Here is a 19,067-nt window from a genome sequence, read left to right as displayed (position 1 = left end):
TGTTACTGATGAGGAAGTCTCAAAACTGTTGGCTTCTTCTCAACTTACCACCTGCCCGCTTGATCCTATTCCTTCAAAACTTCTCCACAATGCCAATCCCTGTCTAATCAAAGCCTTAAAGGGATACTGTCATGGGGAAAAAAAATTTTTTCAAAATGAATCAATTAATAGTGCTGCTCCAGCAGAATTCTGCACTGAAATCCATTTCTCAAAAGAGCAAACATTTTTTTTTATATTCAATTTTGAAATCTGACATGGGGCTAGACATATTGTCAATTTCCCAGCTGCCCCAAGTCATGTGACTTGTGCTCTGATAAACTTCAATCACTCTTTACTGCAAGTTGGAGTGATATCCCCCCCCTTCCTTCCCCCCCCCCCAGCAGCCAAACAAAAGAACAATGGGAAGGTAAACAGATAACAGCTCCCTAACACAAGATAACAGCTGCCTGGTAGATCTAAGAACAACACTCAATAGTGAGACACATTCAGTTACAGTGAGAAGGAAAAACAGCAGCCTGCCAGAAAGCATTTCTCTCCTAAAGTGCAGGCACAAGTCACATGACAAGGGGCAGCTGGGAAATTGACAATATGTCTAGCCCCATGTCAGATTTCAAAATTGAATATAATAAAATCTGTCTTCTCTTTTGAGAAATGGATTTCAGTGCAGAATTCTGCTGGAGTAGCACTATTAACTGGTGCGTTTTGAAAAAAACATCTTTTTCCATGACAGTATACCTTTAACTCATCTATTTAATCTCTCGCTCTAAACAGGAATCTCTCATTCTCAACTAAACCATGCTCTTGTCACCTCCTCTCTGCCTTCGGCCTTGTGTTTTTATATGGTCATGAAACTCCTCCGTAACCTATAATATCCTTATAATTTAAAAAATGGGGTACTTTATTCACTATATATACTCATATCCGATTATGCATTGCCCCATATATTAATTAAAATACATGCGCCATTGAGAATATAGCACAAGAGCTACATCAATATTGTTAACATCACCTTCATTTGATGATCTGCTGTATAAAATTGACAACTAATATCAACTCCACAGATGGCCTAGGTTTACATGTTTAACTCATGTATTGCTTTAATAGATTCAAACATCCAGGTGAGACTCTTAATAAACATGCATTTAGAACATAGTCAAACAATTAAGACCTTAAAATAAAAGCCAATTGCAAGTTTATTTAGCATTTGTAAATCAGTCAAACGTATTCTGAGAATGATCTATGATACATGTTCACAGGTTATTCTGCAAGTCAATCTGTTAGCTGGCTAAGGATGCTGGGAATTTTACTTAAAATGAATTGCAGTAGCACAAGTTTGACACCCCCTGCTCTACTATTGTATCTATCCAATTCGGTTGTGTTCTGCAAATCAGTGTGGAGAGAAAGGTCAGGTCTTCCTCCCTTTCAGATGTAAAGACCATTGTGCTAAAAGCAAAGACTGGTGCCAAAAGTCAGTCTGGGACATGACCTTGTGTAGAATGTGTTTGACTGTGTTCTCTTTAATTCCAGATGTGCTGTTCCAGTAAATGAAATTCTTACTTTTTTATAAGAACAATAAATGTGACTGACTTTTATATATAAGAAATGAACTTTCAATTAAGAGAGTAAACTTTCTATAGTAACAGGTCATTAAAAACAAGTTATTAACAGCCGATGTCTCGGAGGTAAATGCCGCCTGAAGGCTTGGCAAGTGTCCACATGTTGTGACTCTTCCAAAAGTCTTCAATTGTCGGCTTCTTTCTCAGCATTTAGAAGCCTCTGTTTCATGTTCTCTGATTTGGCACGGCTTTTAGCTCTTCTGTCCTCATACTGGGGAAAAAAAAGAAACTCAGGTGAAGTCTTAACATGACATGCAACTACAGCAAAATTTTCAATGTTTTTTTTTTAACTTGCATTGTCCTTTAAGGGAAAATAAGTGGACAGTAAACCAAAGTTTTGAACCTTTTTTATGTAAATAAACTTTATACTACACAGTAAAAATAAGACAATACTGACGTCTGTTATAATTGGCATTGTCTTATTTTTACACAACATAACATCATTTTCGTAACACTTGGGTGGGAGTTTAATTACACCTATTTCACAATTTGACCTTATTTTCCTAAGTTTTTATAAAATATTAAATGATTTATTGGTGTGCTCCTTTTACTTAACTCTGCAAGCAGCTCGGTTATATCTGTATTGCAATGCTAAGAACTGTTGCCTTGGTATTTGGTTATACTCCCATATGAATCTTTTGCTAGCAAGAAGCTATAGAGTAATGTGTGCTAAAATTTGGATCCACCCAGTAAAGACATACAAAAGACATATGTTTGCAATGTGAACAAAAATTAACAAGGCAAGGCACAAAAGTCTCAGAACTTCCAGTATAGACCCTGGATCTGCCCATGCTTACTCAACACATCTATAGGCTCCGGATAGATGCAGTCGGCATGGTGTACAACAGTTATTTCTATATTATGGCGCAAAGCTGCAGTTTGGAGGGTAATAAGCATATACAGTCATATGAAAAAGTTTGGGAACCCCTCTTAATTCTTTGGAGTTTTGTTTATCATTGGCTGAGCTTTCAAAGTAGAATCTTCCTTTTAATATATGCCTTATGGAAACAGTAGTATTTCAGCAGTGACAAAGTTTATTGGATTAACAGAAAATATACAATATGCATCACAACAAACAAACATGTGCATAAATTTGGGCACCCCAACAGAGATATTATATCAATACTTAGTTGAGCCTCCTTTTGCAAATGTCTCTAGACGCCTCCTATAGCCTTTGATGAGTGTCTGGATTCTGGATGGCGGTATTTTTCTTTCATCCATACAAAGTCTCTCCAGTTCAGTTAACCTTGATGTCTGCCGAGCATGGAGAGTCCGCTTCAAATCATCCTATAGATTTTCATTGATATTCAAGTCGGGGGACTGTGACGGCCATTCCAGAATATTGTACTTCTCCCTCTGCATAAATGTCTTTGTAGATTTCCAAGTGTGTTTAGGGTCATTGTCTTGTTGGAATATCCAAGCCTAACTTTAACCTTGTTACTGATGTTTGAACATTATCCTGAAGAATTTGTTGATATTGGGTTAAATTAATCCAACCCTCGACTTTAACAAGGGTCCCAGTCCCTGAACTAGCCATACAGCCCCACAGCATGATGGAACCTCCACCAAATTTGACAGTAGGTAACAGGTGTTTTTCTGGGAATGCAGTGTTCTTCTTCCACCATGCAAAGTACTTTTTATTATGACCAAATAACTTTGTTCCAAAATGACTGTGGCAAAGTGACTGTTTTTGGTGGGCTTCTTTCTCATCACCCTGCCATACAGATGTTCTTTGTGCAAATTGTGCTGAATTGTAGAATGATGTACAGATATACCATCTGCAGCAAGATGTTCTTGCAGGTATTTGGAGGTGATCTTTGGGTTGTATGCAACCATTACAAAAAATATATATATCAAAGATATATGTCCCAAGGCTCAATTATAGTAAAAATAAATAATATTTATTAAAGTTCACATTAAAAATTTTTAATGTGAACTTTAATAAATATTTTTTATTTCTACTATAATTGAGCCTTGGGACATATATCTTTGATATATATTTTTTTGTACTGTAACTGCCTTTGGAACCGGGGCAAGTCCCCCTGGTTCAGCTTGGGATTTACAGGAATCAGTTGTATGGATTCCCCACCAGGAATAGAGAATAATTTGTAGGTAACCATTCTTACAATCCTCTGCATATGCCGCTCCTGAATTTTTCTTGGCCTGCCAGACCTGGGTTTTACAACAACTGTGCCTGTGTCCTTCCATTTCCTGATTACATTTCTTACAGTTCAAACTGACAGTTTGAACCTCTGAGATAGCTTTTTGTAGCCTTCCACTAAACCATGATATTGAACAATCTTTGTTTTCAGATCTTTTGAGAGTTGCTTTGAGGATCCCTTGCTGTCACTCTTCAGAGGAGAGTCAAACAGAGGCACAACTTGCAATTGGCCACTTTAAATACGGACACTGAAAATTTTCTTTTCAAAATATTAATCTACATTAAAAGTTGCCTATGAGTCATCTTAATCGTTTTTCACTGATAGTTCTGATTTTGTAAGTAATTGCTACTTGAAGTTCCTAAACCTGACTGTTTTGCCAACCTGACTCTTCTCAGTCTGTCAGTTAGAGTTTCTCATGCTAACGGACTACTGATGCACAAATATGGCAGCCCCCTACTAGAGGAACACGGGGGTAAGAAAGGTAATGTAAAAGCATCACACAAATACTTTTATGGCAACATTATAAATAGCATTCAAAAATAATGTTATGACAGATACAAAATTATTTTCTGATGTCAGTATCTCATTGAATACCTTTTCTCATGATTGGACACACCTGCCTATGAAGTTCAAGGCTTAACGAGCTAATCCAACCAATTAGTTGTGGCCAGTTGCATGCATTCAAATTAGCAAAATAAAAAAATTACCACATTTTTGCACTGACAGTTTTTCACATTTGATTTAATTTCATACTGCTTCACTAAATACAGTATATTCCCAATGGCATATGTATTTTAATTAATACAGTATATGGGACAATGCATAATCGGATATGAGTATATATAGTGAATAAAGTACCCCATTTTGTAAATTATAAGGATATTATAAGTTACAGGGGAGTTTCATGACCATATAAAAACAAGAGGCCAAAGGCAGAGAGGAGGTGACAAGAGCATGTTTTAGTTGAGAATGAGAGATTCCTGTTTAGAGCGAGAGATTAAATAGATGAGTTAAAGTTATACTGTCATAGAAAAACATGTTTTTTTTTTCCAAAACGCACCAGTTAATAGTGCTACTCCAGCAGAATTCTGCACTGAAATCCATTTCTCAAAAGAGAAGAAAGATTTTATTATATTCAATTTTGAAATCTGACATGGGGCTAGACGTATTGTCAATTTCCCAGCTGCCCCTTGTCATGTGACTTGTGCCTGCACTTTAGGAGAGAAATGCTTTCTGGCAGGCTGCTGCTTTTCCTTCTCAATGTAACTGAAGGTGTCTCAGTGAGACATGGGTTTTTACTATTGAGTGTTGTTCTTAGATCTACCAGGAAGCTGTTATCTTGTGTTAGGGAGCTGTTATCTGGTTACCTTCCCATTGTTCTTTTGTTTGGCTGCTGGGGGGGAAAAGGAAGGGGTGATATCACTCCAACTTGCAGTAAAGATTGATTAAAGTTTATCAGAGCACAAGTCACATGACTTGGGGCAGCTGGGAAATTGACAATATGTCTAGCCCCATCTCAGATTTCAAAATTGAATATAAAAAAAAATCTGTTTGCTCTTTTGAGAAATGGATTTCAGTGCAGAATTCTGCTGGAGCAGCACTATTAACTGATTCATTTTGAAAAAAAAATTTTTTTCCCCATGACAGTATCCCTTTAAGGCTTTGATTAGACAGGGATTGGCATTGTGGAGAAGTTTTGAAGGAATAGGATCAAGCGGGCAGGTGGTAAGTTGAGAAGAAGCCAACAGTTTTGAGACTTCCTCATCAGTAACAGGGGCAAAGGAGCACAGCAGAGACTGGGGAGTGTGAAGGGAGGGTGATGGAAGTCAAGGGGGGTTGAATAGTGTAATGTCCCTTCTGATAGTGACAATTTTGTTTTTGAAGTGCTCAGCAATATCTTGAGCAGAGACAGATGTCAATGGAGGGGGTGGAGAAAGGGAAAGAAGGTGGAGAAAAGTTGTGCCGGTTTTTTAGAAAGGGAGTTAATGAGTAAAGTATGTTTGTTGGGCTTGGGAAAGTCTGGTGTTAGGGTAGAACTACATGGGTCGATTTAGGTCTGATCCGACGACGCGCTGGCGTCCAGTTGGATGCGACGAAGATAAGGTTAGTTGTAGGAATGTCCAATGTCTCAGTGTGCATCAGACATGACTGTCAGATGTAGACGCTGCATGCATGTGTTTAGTTTTTGCAGGAGCAAGCTCATTAAGGGCAGTGGTGAGAGTGCTGTAGTAGACAGAGGTAGCCACATTAGGACAAGAGATGGCCGAGATATTAGAACGAAGAGAGTCAAAGGAAGAAGAGAGATGCGACACATCTAGAGCTTGCAAGTCAAAGTAGGTACGTGTTTGGGGAGTAGCAGGGAGTGAGGAGGGAGTTAGTGAGAATTGAAATGTGAGCATGTTGTGATCAGAGAGGGGAAATGGCAGTGTCAGACTGGTCTATCAGGAAAACTCCCGTGGGCCCAGGTGTCAGTGGGCCCTCATGCTGTTAAACATTTGGCCTATTTCATGACCATTCCCGATTCCTATGAAGCTAAATTGATAAAATAATAGTTTATAGTATGTAAAGAATAGAGATTAGAACAATAAAGGTTGAGGGGAGGAAGAATAATAGTACTGAAAGTGGGCCTCTGGTCTAAGGTTTTTGGGTAGGGCACTGGGAAACGGTGAATTTGTAAAATTGGTGGTTGAACAGAGTCTGGTAAATATGAGATCCAGAGCATTGCCATTGGAGTGGGGGAGTATGAGCACAATATAAGCCTAGGGAGGAGGTTAGCGAAATGAGTTTAGAGACAGGGGTTGTTAATGTTGTAATGGGTATATTAAAGTCACCTCATATGATGGATGGCATGTTAGATGAAAGAAAGTTTGGAAGCCAGGCAGCAAAGTTGTCCAAAAATTGCATGGTTGGTCCAGGAGGTCGATATATGACAGCAATGCAAAGTGAAACAGGAGAAACGAGCCTAATGCAGTGAGCCTCAAATGAGGAGAATGAAAGGGAGGAACAGGTGGAAGAACTTTAAAAGTACAGCGGGGAGAGAGAAGCAATCCTACCCCACCCCAGGTTTGTTTCCAGGCCTGGGAGTTTGAGTAAGGTGTAGGCCCCCATAGGACAGGGCAGCAGGTGAAGCAGTGTCAGTAGAGAAAGCCAGGTTTCAGTAAGTGCGAGTGTATATATATATATATATATATATATATATATATATATATATATATATATATATATATATATATATATATATATATATATATATATATATATGTGTGTATTATTTTTTTTTTTTTAAGTGTCAGTGGAGTGCATGGTTACATTTTGCACATACTGTATCTTTGTTCAGAAAACACCCCAGTACAGTAAATTATGCAGGCTGAGAGGAGTTCCCAAACTTTCATATGACTGTATCACTTCATTAAACGCCATTTTAGACTTGAATGCTGCATACCTATATTTAGCATGATTAACAGTTTGTGGTGGAATGTGATTTGGCTTCATATAATTGACTGGAACCTTACTGTGTAAAGTCAATGTAATGTCAATGTACAATTCACTCCTCTTTGGCACTGAGGAAGCCATGCTGCCCTCACCTCCTAGTCTGGGAAAAAGAAAACTGAAGGAAGTAGGTGGCACCTGCACTATGAGGAGTAGGAGCCAAAAAGACTCTTTTGTCCTGTCTCCAGCAATTAAGGAGCACTAATACCTCCAATGTCTGCACTGACAGGAAGGGTGGTCCTAAAAATAATCATAACACAGATCGTAATCATGGCCAACCCCTGATCATCTTTATGTAAAGCAGGGAAGACATTTTCAGCAAAAGTGCTATATATTAAATTAATCTAACCATAGGTGAATATTTACCCTCTAGTGTTGGAAGTGCTTTCTGGGGGACCAGTAAGTTTAGACAAAAAAAAAAAACAACTAATTAGAAATATTTGTTACTTTCACTATGTAAGATTAACGGTCTGTATCCCTGTATGCCATTAGCAGGTCTTTAGAGCAACATAAAACTAAACTCCAATCACTTTTGACAAAACAAATGTTTTTCCCCCACAAAAAAATAAAACCCACTCACCTCTTTCTTCAAACACTTCCTCATCTCTCGATCAAAGTCATTACACTGACCAAAATACTTCAGAAAGCGATTCTGAGAAGGCAGGAGAAACCATGTTATCAGTGCACAAATCTCTAGTATGTCATAATTAGACTGTTCTTAGAACTTTTTACTGTGTCTTCAGGTTTTTTTTTTTAACTTCCAAACCACTGTCTGGTTGCTATGGTTAATGGGACCTCAGCAACCACATAGCTGGGAAATACTAAGAAGAAACAGAAGAGCTGTAAAATATTTACATTTGTGGTTTCTGAATAAAGTCCAATTACAGAGTGCTTCTAGACTGCAGACAGATTCAGTGCAAAGAAATATTTTGATTTTCCATGACTGGTGTTACGTATACAGTAGATCGGGTTGAAAAAAAGACCATCAAGTTCAACCCCTCCAAATGAAACCCAGCATCCATCCATACAAACACTGACGCCTCCATACACTCACATAAACTATATATACTCATACACTAACTATAGATTTTAGTATCACAATAGCCATGGATATTATGCTTGTCAAAAAAAAAAAAAAAAAATCATCCAAGCCACTCTTAAAGGCATTAAATGAATCAGCCATCAAAACATCACCCGGCAGTGCATTCCACAACCTCACTGTGAAGAACCACCTACGCTGCTTCAAATTAAAGTTCTTTTCTTCTAGTCTGGAGGGGTGGCCTCTGGTACGGTGATCCACTTTATGGATAAAAAGGTCCCCTGCTATTGGTCTATAATGTCCTCTAATGTACTTGTAAAGTGTAATCATGTCCCCTCGCAAGCGCCTTTTTTCCAGAGAAAACAACCCCAACCTTGAAAGTCTTCCCTCATAATTGAGGTCTTCCATCCCTCTAATCAGTCTAGTTCAGGGGTAGGCAACCTGCGGCTCTTCATCCTGCTTGCTGCGGCTCGGTCTTGTGGCTTTGTCTGTCATGTCATCTATACAGCCCTCGCACCTGCTGGGTGTGCAACCGCAGTAAGCTAATGGAATGGCTCAGGAAGCCGCCAGCAGGTGCTAAGGCTGTATAGACGTCCCAGGAGTGACTGCAAGATGATTCATCATGGTCCTTACAGCGGTCACACACTCAAGAAGCCTCCAGAATCCAGCTAAAGCAGGTGTGATGTGATGTGACGCATATTTTAATGATGTCTATAGCCCTCGCCTTTAAACAGATCAGAACATTAGTATTTAAAAGGGCTATTCAGTTTTTAATTTATTTCAAAGTAGGCCGACACATACACACTGCTCTTTTGTTTGTTGTATTCTGTTGTTTTAACAGTTAAAATTAAAAAAAGATTAAAACTTTTAAAAGTTTATAAATTGCGTTATGTTTTGCACAAAGATTGCTGACCCCTGGTCTAGTTACATGTCTCTTCAGCTCATTTATATCCCTCTTAAGGACTGGAGTCCAAAACTGCACTGCATACTCCAGATGAGGCCTCACCAGAGACCTATAAAGAGGCATAATTACGTTTTCATCCCTTGAGAGACTGAACTTTATTTGCTTTAGTGGCCACAGAATGACGCAGCCCAGAATTAGACAACTACAAAAACCCCAAGTTCCTTCTCAGTTAAGGAAACTCCCAACACACTGCCATTTAGTGTATAACTTGCATTTATATTATTTTTACTAAAGTGCATAACCTTGCATTTATCAACAAGGTTATGATTTTTCTCTCAATTCACAGCTTTCACCTTACGAAACTGAATTTTACCAATTTTCCTAAAATCTCCATCCTTTTTCTACACAAAATATAAATTGTATGTGTATTTAAAGAGTCAAAGTAACGGAGTCGGTCCCCTAAGAGTACTTACCTCATTGTGACACTGCTTCAGAAAGTTTATTGCCACATTGCATTCCTCTGTGTGCAGGTGCGATGACAAGTCTGGGTGCATCTTATATTAAGGAGTAACTGTATAGTTAAGCATAATTCCAAAATTAGACAAAATACTTGAAACTTTGTCATGGTTTGTTCACATTCCAATAAAGTCTAATAACATCTAACAGTCACATTTTCTATGAAAGAGCCCCACACGTTTCAATATGATTTTGCTTAATTTAGGGTAACACATACAGGTATGGGACCTGTTATCCAGAATGCTCAGGACCTGGGGTTTTCCGGATAATGGATATTTCTGTAATTTAGACCTTCATACCTTTATTCTTCTAGAACAGGGATCCCCAACCTTTTGAATCCATGAGCAACATACAGAAGTAAAAGGAGTTAGGGAGCAACACTAGCATGAAAAATATTCTTTGGTGCCAAATAAGGGCTGTGATTGGCCATTTAGTTGCCCCTATGTGGATTGTCAGCCTACATTTAGTCTCTGTTTGGTAGTACACCTGGTTTTAATGCAACCAAAACTTGCCTCCAAGCCTGGAATTAAAAAATAATCACCTGCTTTGAGGCCACTGGGAGCAACATCCAAGGGGTTGGGGAGCAACATGTTGCTCACGAGCTACTGGTTGGGGATCACTGTTCTAGAAAGTCATGTAAACATTAAATAAACCCAATAGACTGGCTTTGCCTCCAATGAGGATTAATTATATCTTAGTTTGGATCAAGTACAAGGTACTGTTTTATTATTACAGAGAAAAAGGAAATCGATTTTAAAAATCTGGATTATTTCATTATAATGGAGTCTATGGGAGATGATCATTCCGTAATTCAGAGCTTTCTGGATAATGTGTTTCCACATAACAAATCCCATACCTGTATAATTCTCATTACAGGTTATAAGAAGAGTTACATTTGTGGTTGTGCTTTTAGGAAGCCACACAGTTCTGGCATTTTTGACTGAATAGGAAGAACAACAATGTAAGTGGGTTATTTATCAAAGTTTGTCATTTTTCCCAGCTAAAAATCAAGATTTCTCAATATATATTAAGTGAAAAACTTTGGCATCTAAAAGCTTGCAACGTCATGTAGATGTCAATGTGTCAATCTGCTATCCAGAAACCAGTTATCCAGACAGAGACGGCAAGGCGGTCTCCCATAGACTCTATTTTAATCAAATAATTCAAGTTTTTAAAAATGTTCTTATCTCTGTAATCAAACAGTAGCTTGTACTTGATCCCAACTAAGATATAATTAATCCTTATTCGAGGCAAAGATATCCTGTTGGGTTTAATTAATGATTAAATAATTTTTCAGTAGACTTAAAGGTATGGAGATCCAAATTACAGAGAGATCCCTTATACGGGAAACCCCAGGTCTGGAGCACAGGATAACAGGTCCAATACTTGTATCTATTTAGTTGGACTTATTCAAAAAATGTTTTTAACTTGTAAACACACTAAAAATGACGAGTTTGTTTTCCCACAAATGTATTCATTCAGGTTTTTTTAATGTGTATTTTTAAATTGTTAGTTTATTCAAAAGACCTAGGAAATTACACAAATCCAAATTTTGATAAATAAGCTCACCACAGAAAACTGCACCCATTTTCTATTTATTCCTATGGGATTTTTAGAAGTGCGTGTCTCATATGGTGAACTCTCAATGTACACCTATTGATAAATACGCTACAAAGTAGCAATAACAATAAATTTGTAGCCTTACAGAGCATTTGTTTTTAAATAGGGTCAGTGACCCACCATTTGAATGCTGGAAAGAGGGAGAATAAGGCAAATAATTAAAATAACTATAAAACAATAAATAATGAAGACCAAAAGCTTAGAATTGACCATTCTGTAACATACTAAAAGTTAATGTAAAGGTGAACCACCTCTAAGTCTACTAAAACATGTAAATATTTAATAACCTCAATAGGCTGGTTTTGCTTCCAATAAGGATTAATTATATCTTGGTTTGGATTGTATACAAGGTACTGTTTTATTATTACAGAGAAAAAGAAAATAATTTTTTAAAATTTGGATAAAATGGAGTCTATAGGAAATTTTCCGTAATTCTGAGCTTTCTGGATAATGGATTTCCAGATCCGGATCCCATACCTGTACTGAAACTTACAGAATGAATATATTCATAAACAACCACAAACCTGGACAATTTTTTTCAAGAAAAACAGAAAGCATGCCGTGAAGGATACGAGCTCCACCCCAAGCCATTGCATCTTGAGACGTCATGGTAATGAGACTTGACCTGTCATTTGCAGAAGGTAATCAGTATTTCAAACCACATGACAACATTGCATGTTTTGAAGACTTCACATCTACAAACTGGGTTTCACTGGAAAGGTACAATGTTGCCTGTCTGCCAAAGTCTTATGGCAAGAAGCTTAAGTTAAATCTCTATAAGTACAGGGTGCAGAATTAGTCTTAATTCCATGTAGTTTCTGGGGATACACTCACCACGGGGTGTTCATTCACAAGACATGGACAGCTAGATTGTATTGATTGCAGGAATCACACCTATGAAGCCTGCCTCAATAATAATCATAATATTATTTACACACACACTAAAGGAGCTCTGCTGAATAGGTTGAAAAGAACCTAGCCCACCCACTAGCAGACATCAGTTTTCGTTTTTTTGCCCATTTTGTGAGCCACAGCCACCGCCAATATTAAGGTCACCTGCTGTAGACACAAAGGGGCAAATTCACTAAGCCGCGAAGCGCCGAACGCTAGCGTTAATTCACTAGCGTTTGGCATTTTCGCTACTGCGCAAATTCACTAACGAACGCTGGCGTAGTTTCGCTAGTGTTACTTCGCAACCTTACGCCTGGCGAATTTTCGCTAGCGACGAAACTACGCAAATTCACTAACTTGCGCAGTGTACTGAACGCTACCTTTTACGCTAGACTTCCTTTGCCACCTCAGACCTGGCGAAGCGCAATAGAGTAGATAGGGATTGTTTAAAAAAAAGTCAATTTTTTTTCTAAGTCCCAAAAAACGCTGGCGTGTTTTCTACATGATGGCTGATAGGCTGAAAAAGGTCGAAAATTTTTTGGGGCTCCCCTTCCTCCCCCCTACATTTCCTGACTCATGGGAACTTACCTAGACAGTGGGCACATGTGTAGGGCAAAATAAAAATTTTATTTGCTGATTTGAAGGTTTTCTAGGCATTTGTAGTGCAGATACGTGTTCCTCCATTGAAATTTGAATTTCGCGCCGTATGCAAATTAGCCTTCGCTAGCGTAACTTCGCTTTATATAGCGAATCAACGCTAGCGCAACCTTACGCTACCCCTGTGCGCAACTTCGGATTTTAGTGAATTTGCGGAGCCCTGGCGAAGTGCGGCGACGTTGCGCCTGGCGCAACTTCGCATCTTAGTGAATTTGCCCCAAAGTCACCTGGCACCCTTCAAATGGGAGAATTAGAGCTGCTTGAGAATGGGAGTGGACTGGAATGCTGGATTGTTATTCCAATCTGACTGTGTATGCAAATAAACTTACCTGGGGGGCAGCGGCCAGTGAAGGTGCTATACTCCCAGATGATATACCCCCCCAACTTATCTTACTATTTAATTTTACTTTTAATACTTTTAATGTACTTTTAATTAAGTCTGCCTCATTTAGTTTGGTGCCCAACATCTTTTTATCGTACTGTCCTAAATTTTCTCATCCACTATCTCTATGTTCTCTCCACAAATCAGTCATCCCTTCTAATAGTCTCTGGCTGCCACTTTACTATTTCACCTATCCTCACTCCACTCCCTACATTCTCTGCTGAGTTATAAACCCATTCATCTGCTAGATTCCCCCGATGCTCCATCTACCTCCCTTACTGCAGTGAACAATGCACCTCAAAATCTGGAACTCAGAAATAAACATGTGTAGTAAAAAAGGGCAAGCCTTTTGAAATAGATAATAACAAAAGGGATATAAAGGTGATGCATTTATTAGCTTTTCAGAAAACTTGAGGAACTAAAACATTAGTTAGACAATAAAGGTATCATCTTTATAACACTTTCTATTTTTCATTTCAACATCTCTATTTGTGAAGCTAGTGGGCCTTGAGGTTAGGTCCTCATTAAAATAGGACTCATCTTTGGAAAATAAACTGTTCCTGAATGGCTATAGGGATGTTACGAAGCAATAATATAGTGAGACCACTAGGTGGCACAATGTCACAGCTGTACCTTAACTGTTCAGATATCTTATTTCTTTACAATGTGATAATATAGTAACTTTAATGGATATTATGTTTCAATAAATACGCAAACAATTATAAAAAAAAGTTATTTCATTTGTTTAACTAGGTTTTCTTTGTGTACATGTTTAAAATCAGATAATGTTTTAGGTCACATTCATATAAAAATATAGAATATTTTATCGGGTTCACACACTTTCAAGCACCATTGTAAATTCCAGTTTGGTAAGATTCTTTAATATGATGTAAACTGTTTGGGGGGTATAGTTTTCCTAAACTCAGTACTAGCAGTAGAGACCAAAACTGCACTGCATAATATAAACAAGGCCTTACCAGTGCTTAAAGAGGAAGACTGTCTCTCTCCTCCTGCAAATCTATAACCATTTTTTAATACATTTCAAAACCTTGTATTTCACTTGCAACTGGCATTGCATGAAGTGATTATTCTGGAATGGCACCACAGTGTAATGAAAATGGCTGGGTGCTCTCTGTGAAAGACTACTTGAAAGCCTCCAATCCAAATGCAGTTTATTTTCTGCATATTCCCCTGGTGAAGACCCCAAGATTTGATGCAATAATAAAAATATTTTTTATTCATAATTATTTTAATGCAATGTGCCCTGTTTAATAAAAATGACTGACATGGATTGATCTAGCTCAGTTTTATCAACAAGTAGCCCTGGGTAACTTCATCTATGATCAGCAATTTCATCTGGGTGCCCAGAACATTTTGCACTAAACTTGGATAGGTTCCATTAGACACCTGGGACACAAGAATAATGAAAAAAGGCAAAGGATGACCTCAATGGAGAATTGTACTGCAATAACTGTATTGTCCCTTAAAAAATGTTTTGGGAATAGTTGCCCTTTAATAGTGCTTACTTATGTGTGGACATAATATCATGTGTACATAGGATTGGAGGAGTTTTATCTAAAATTACCTGGATGCTTGGTGCTTTAAACCCTTTCTGGACTGCTACTCCCAGCATCCTTTAATAGCAAATCAAGGCAATTTGAGGGTTACAGTTCTGCAACCCAAGGTTAACAAACAGTGCCTCAGATGAACTGTGTGGAATGAACATGTTTCTATCTATAATACTAGAATACTCATTTTAGACTGGGGGATGGGTTTAATGGCCTTCAAATATTACACATATGTGTACATTGTGCTCTTGACAAAGGGTGACAATGCCAGATAGCTATTGTACAAAATATCCCGTGCTGAGACAGCTGTATGATACTGGGAGACAAGGATATATCTGTTATTGTTTTGCCAAAATGCTCAATGATTATACGTCAGCCTCTGCTCAATTTTAAGGTCCCTATCATAGTCAGAGACAGTATAACCAATTTTATAAGGCGCCAATTAACCGGTCTGTATGTTTCATCTGTATGTGGGATTCAACCAGAGTGCCCAGAACCAGGGGTTTTCCAAAGATCTGGATCTTTCTTTAATTTCACCATACCTTAAATCTACTAAAGAATCATGTAAACATTAATTAAACCCAATAGGATTTTTTTTGTCACCAGTAAGGTTTGGTTATATTTTTATTTTACATGGAATCAAGTACAAGGTACTGTTTTATTATTACAGGGAAAAGTCATTTAAAAAAAATGTGAATTATTTAGGTCTATGAAAGACAGCCTTTCTGAATAATGGGTTTTCGGATAACAGATCCCATACCTGTACCTGGCGGAAACTCGCACAGACACAGGTAAAACGTACATCCCATCATTGCAAGGCAGAAAATGACTGTGCTGCCATGCCGTGATTGAAAATAAACCCTGGCATTTTAAGTACACAGAGGCCCAAAAAAAGAACAGTAGCCCACCAATCCACTAAATCAGTTATCCCGAACCAGTAGCTTGTGAGCACCCCTTGGATGTTGCTCCCAGTGGCCTCAAAGTAGGTGCCTATTTTGGAATTCCTGACTTGGAGGTAAGCTTCAGGGTAGAACTACATGGGCAACTTCGGCACGTTTCCAGCAGATCCAACGTGCTGCACCTAAATGCAGGCATCAAATCAGATGCAACGGAGAATATGGTTAGAAATTCAAATGTCGGATCTTGTTGCAGCGTTCATCTGACACGACAAGACCGTCGGATGCAAAATCTGCCAGTACTGTTGTGTCGGATGAACGCTGCGACACCATCCAACATTGCTATTGCTTACCTTATTCTCCGTTGCATCCGGTTTGACGCAGCGCGTCGGATCAGCCGGAAACACACCGAAGTCGCCCATGTAGTTCTACCTCAATTGCATAAAAAAACAGATGTACTGCCAAACAGAGCCTCCTGTAGCTGCTAGTCCAAATAGGGGCTACCAATTATCAATAATATTCCATATTTTGTACCCCTAGGAATTCTTACTTGATTATGTTGCTCTCCAACTTATTTTACATTTAAATGTGGAGTAGGGGTAGAAAATGTTGGGGACCCCAGCACTAAATAGTGACTATGTCTATGTCATTTTACCACAGTCCCTTTTGGCATATGCCATAACCCACAGACCCGGGCCTGTGTGTTGCCCATGTATACGAAGCACCATTGTACAGAATGCAATTACAGGGGTTGTTCACCTTCAAACACTTTTTTCATTTCAGCTGCTTTCAGATAGTTCACCAGAAATAAAGACGGTTTCCAATTACTTTCTATTTTCTATTTGTGACAGTTTTTCTAATATTGAAGTGTAAATTTTTATTTTTCACCTTCTAAAGTGGCTCTGGGAGGGGGGGGTCGCCAACTAACTGTTCTAAATGGATAGATTTAGTTGATACATTTGTTTTCTTTAGCCATGCTGAGCAGAATCTGTGAGGCAGCTGTTAGAATGTATACAATAGTTGCTAATATTCCACAGATACTGCTGAGAAATGGATCAACTAATTGTAGCAACTAAATGTAGCAAATTGTAACAGTTCAGAATGCTCCTGGATCACTGAGCTGCCAGACAAGAACATTACACTTTAAAATTAAATGTCAGGACATACAGTATGAATGTCTTTAATGGGACCACTGCCTTGACAAAAGGCCATGTGGCCTGAAACGTTGCCGTGATGCCCCTGTGAAGCACGAATAAAGGCGTTTTAAATATATAAGAATTTTGTTGGTGCTGTCCTGAAGTTCTTGTTGATTTCCACTGCCTATGGTTCTATACAGATAATGGCCAGAAATTCCACCTCACCACAGCAGTCAGGTTCTTGAAGGGGTTTTGTGCATGTTCCCCACAGGTTAATAATTACTGCTCCAGTGCAGTGAAAGTGCAAAAAGGAAAAGCAAATGTAAAGTAGTTATTGTTCCTTGAACATCACACTCCTCCATTTCTACTATGTATCTGTCTATGTAGAACTTCATACAGCACTACTAGGATATCCAGCACCATAGAGTGGTACAATACAGGACAAATATTTGAACTGATTATTCCAAATTGAACTACACTACTTTATAAATAAAAAATGCAAACTATATTTAGATTGTTGCACAGGTATGGAATACGTTCTCCAGAAAACTCTACATAATGGGAAGGCCGTCTCCCATAGACTCCATTTTAATCAAATAATTCTAATAGTTAAAAATTCTTTCCTTTTTCTCTGTAATACTATGAGTATTGTGTACTTGATCCCAACTAAGATATAATTAAAGGGGCGGTTCACCTTCAGGTTAACTTTTAGTATGTTATAGAATGACCAATTTTAAGCAACTTTTCAATCGGTCTTCATTATTATTTTTTTTATAGTTTATGACTTATTTGCCATCTTCTCCGGACTCTTTCTAGCTTTCAAAAGGGGGTCACTGACCCCATCTAAATTTAATGGGTAAATTATTTTTAAGTAGACTTAAGGTTTGGAGATAGAAATTACAGAAAGGCCCCTTTATCTGGAAACCCCAGGTCCCAAGCATTCTGGTAAACAGGTCCCATACCTGTACTTGTTTTTCATTGATTACATTTGTAGGTTCCATATAAAGAAGAAAGCACTGTATTACATGAAAAAGTCAATACTCTTATAGGCATATGGTAGGATCGGTTTTGCTGTCTAGGCTAAGTAAACTTTTAATATGCTATAGAATGCTAAACCTAGGAAACTTTTCAATTGGTCTTAATTTTTTATAGTTTTTTAAATATTTGCCATCTACTTTTACTTCTGACTCTTTCCAGCCTTCAAATGGGGGTCACTGACCCCATCTAATAAAGCAGCTGTTCTACAAGGCTACAAATCTATTGGTATTGCTACATTGTATTACTCATCTTTTTATTCACTGCATGGTTGCTATTGCTAGGGTAATTTGGACCCTAGCAACCAGATTGCTGAAATTGCCAACGGGAGATCATCTGAACAAAAATCTAAATAACTCAAGAGCCACAAATAATGAAAACAAACTGCAAAATGTCTCAAAATATCACTCTCTATTTCATAATATCATACTAAAAGTTAACTCAAACCTGAAAATCCTACTGCGCAGCCTATATCTTTTATTTTACCACCATTATTAATAACAAACAAGGCATCAAGCAGGGCCGGACTGGCAATCTGTGGGTTCTGTCAAATGCCAGAGGGGCTGCTATAAGGTCCCATAGAAAGTCAGTATTTAGTGGGCTGGTGGGGGCTGTTTGGGCCTCTAGGTGGGCTAATTGGGCCTCTGTGTACCTGAAATGCCAGGGACTATTTAAATTCTCAGTCGGTCCTGGCATTAAGCATCATTTTACCAATTTGTCAGGTAGTAAATTAACCCTGGGTTGGATAAAGAGAACAAGGCTAATTGGGGGGACAGGTCCTTGAGGCGGCACCTAAATGATCCGTGGCGTGTGTGCCTAAAAAGAGAACACGCAGAGCTGTTGCAGACTGAAGAGTCTAACAGAACAGAAGGCACCTACACGGCTGTAGCCTCCCGTGACCTTGCAAAAATAGTGAACTCTGTCATAAGCCACACGTTATTCCTAAGCGTCACGGCACCTCAGCGCCAGTTCTATGTCATAATTCCCCATCCCCCACACAAGTATCAGTGCACAAACCTGGGCGGCTGGGAGCCTTTGCTCGGGGGGCTTCAGAAGCCAGCCACTATGCATAACACTTGGAAAGCTGTTATTCAAGGTTGTATCCGCCTACCCATCTACCTCAGCCAATCCTTAGCGACTATAACCAGCCACTAGC

At 38.5% G+C, this 19,067-nt stretch overlaps 1 protein-coding gene across 2 annotated transcripts; it reads right to left on the bottom strand.

The window, feature by feature from the left end:
• Positions 1-1,175: 1,175 nt before the first annotated feature.
• On the bottom strand, positions 1,176-19,066 carry cmc2.S (C-x(9)-C motif containing 2 S homeolog). Of its 2 annotated transcripts, XM_018259252.2 has the most exons (5): positions 18,929-19,066; positions 11,871-11,971; positions 9,684-9,781; positions 7,848-7,919; positions 1,176-1,827 (listed from the first exon to the last, which is right to left on the bottom strand). In XM_018259252.2, exons 3-5 carry the CDS (start codon positions 9,762-9,764, stop codon positions 1,741-1,743), a joined length of 240 nt encoding a protein of 79 aa, XP_018114741.1. In that variant the 5' UTR covers positions 9,765-9,781; positions 11,871-11,971; positions 18,929-19,066; the 3' UTR covers positions 1,176-1,740.
• Position 19,067: the final 1 nt, after the last annotated feature.

The sequence above is a fragment of the Xenopus laevis genome, chromosome 4S (genome assembly GCF_017654675.1).
Source record: "Xenopus laevis strain J_2021 chromosome 4S, Xenopus_laevis_v10.1, whole genome shotgun sequence".
Lineage (NCBI taxonomy): Eukaryota > Metazoa > Chordata > Amphibia > Anura > Pipidae > Xenopus > Xenopus laevis.
This window is presented reverse-complemented; position numbering and strand designations above follow the sequence as displayed.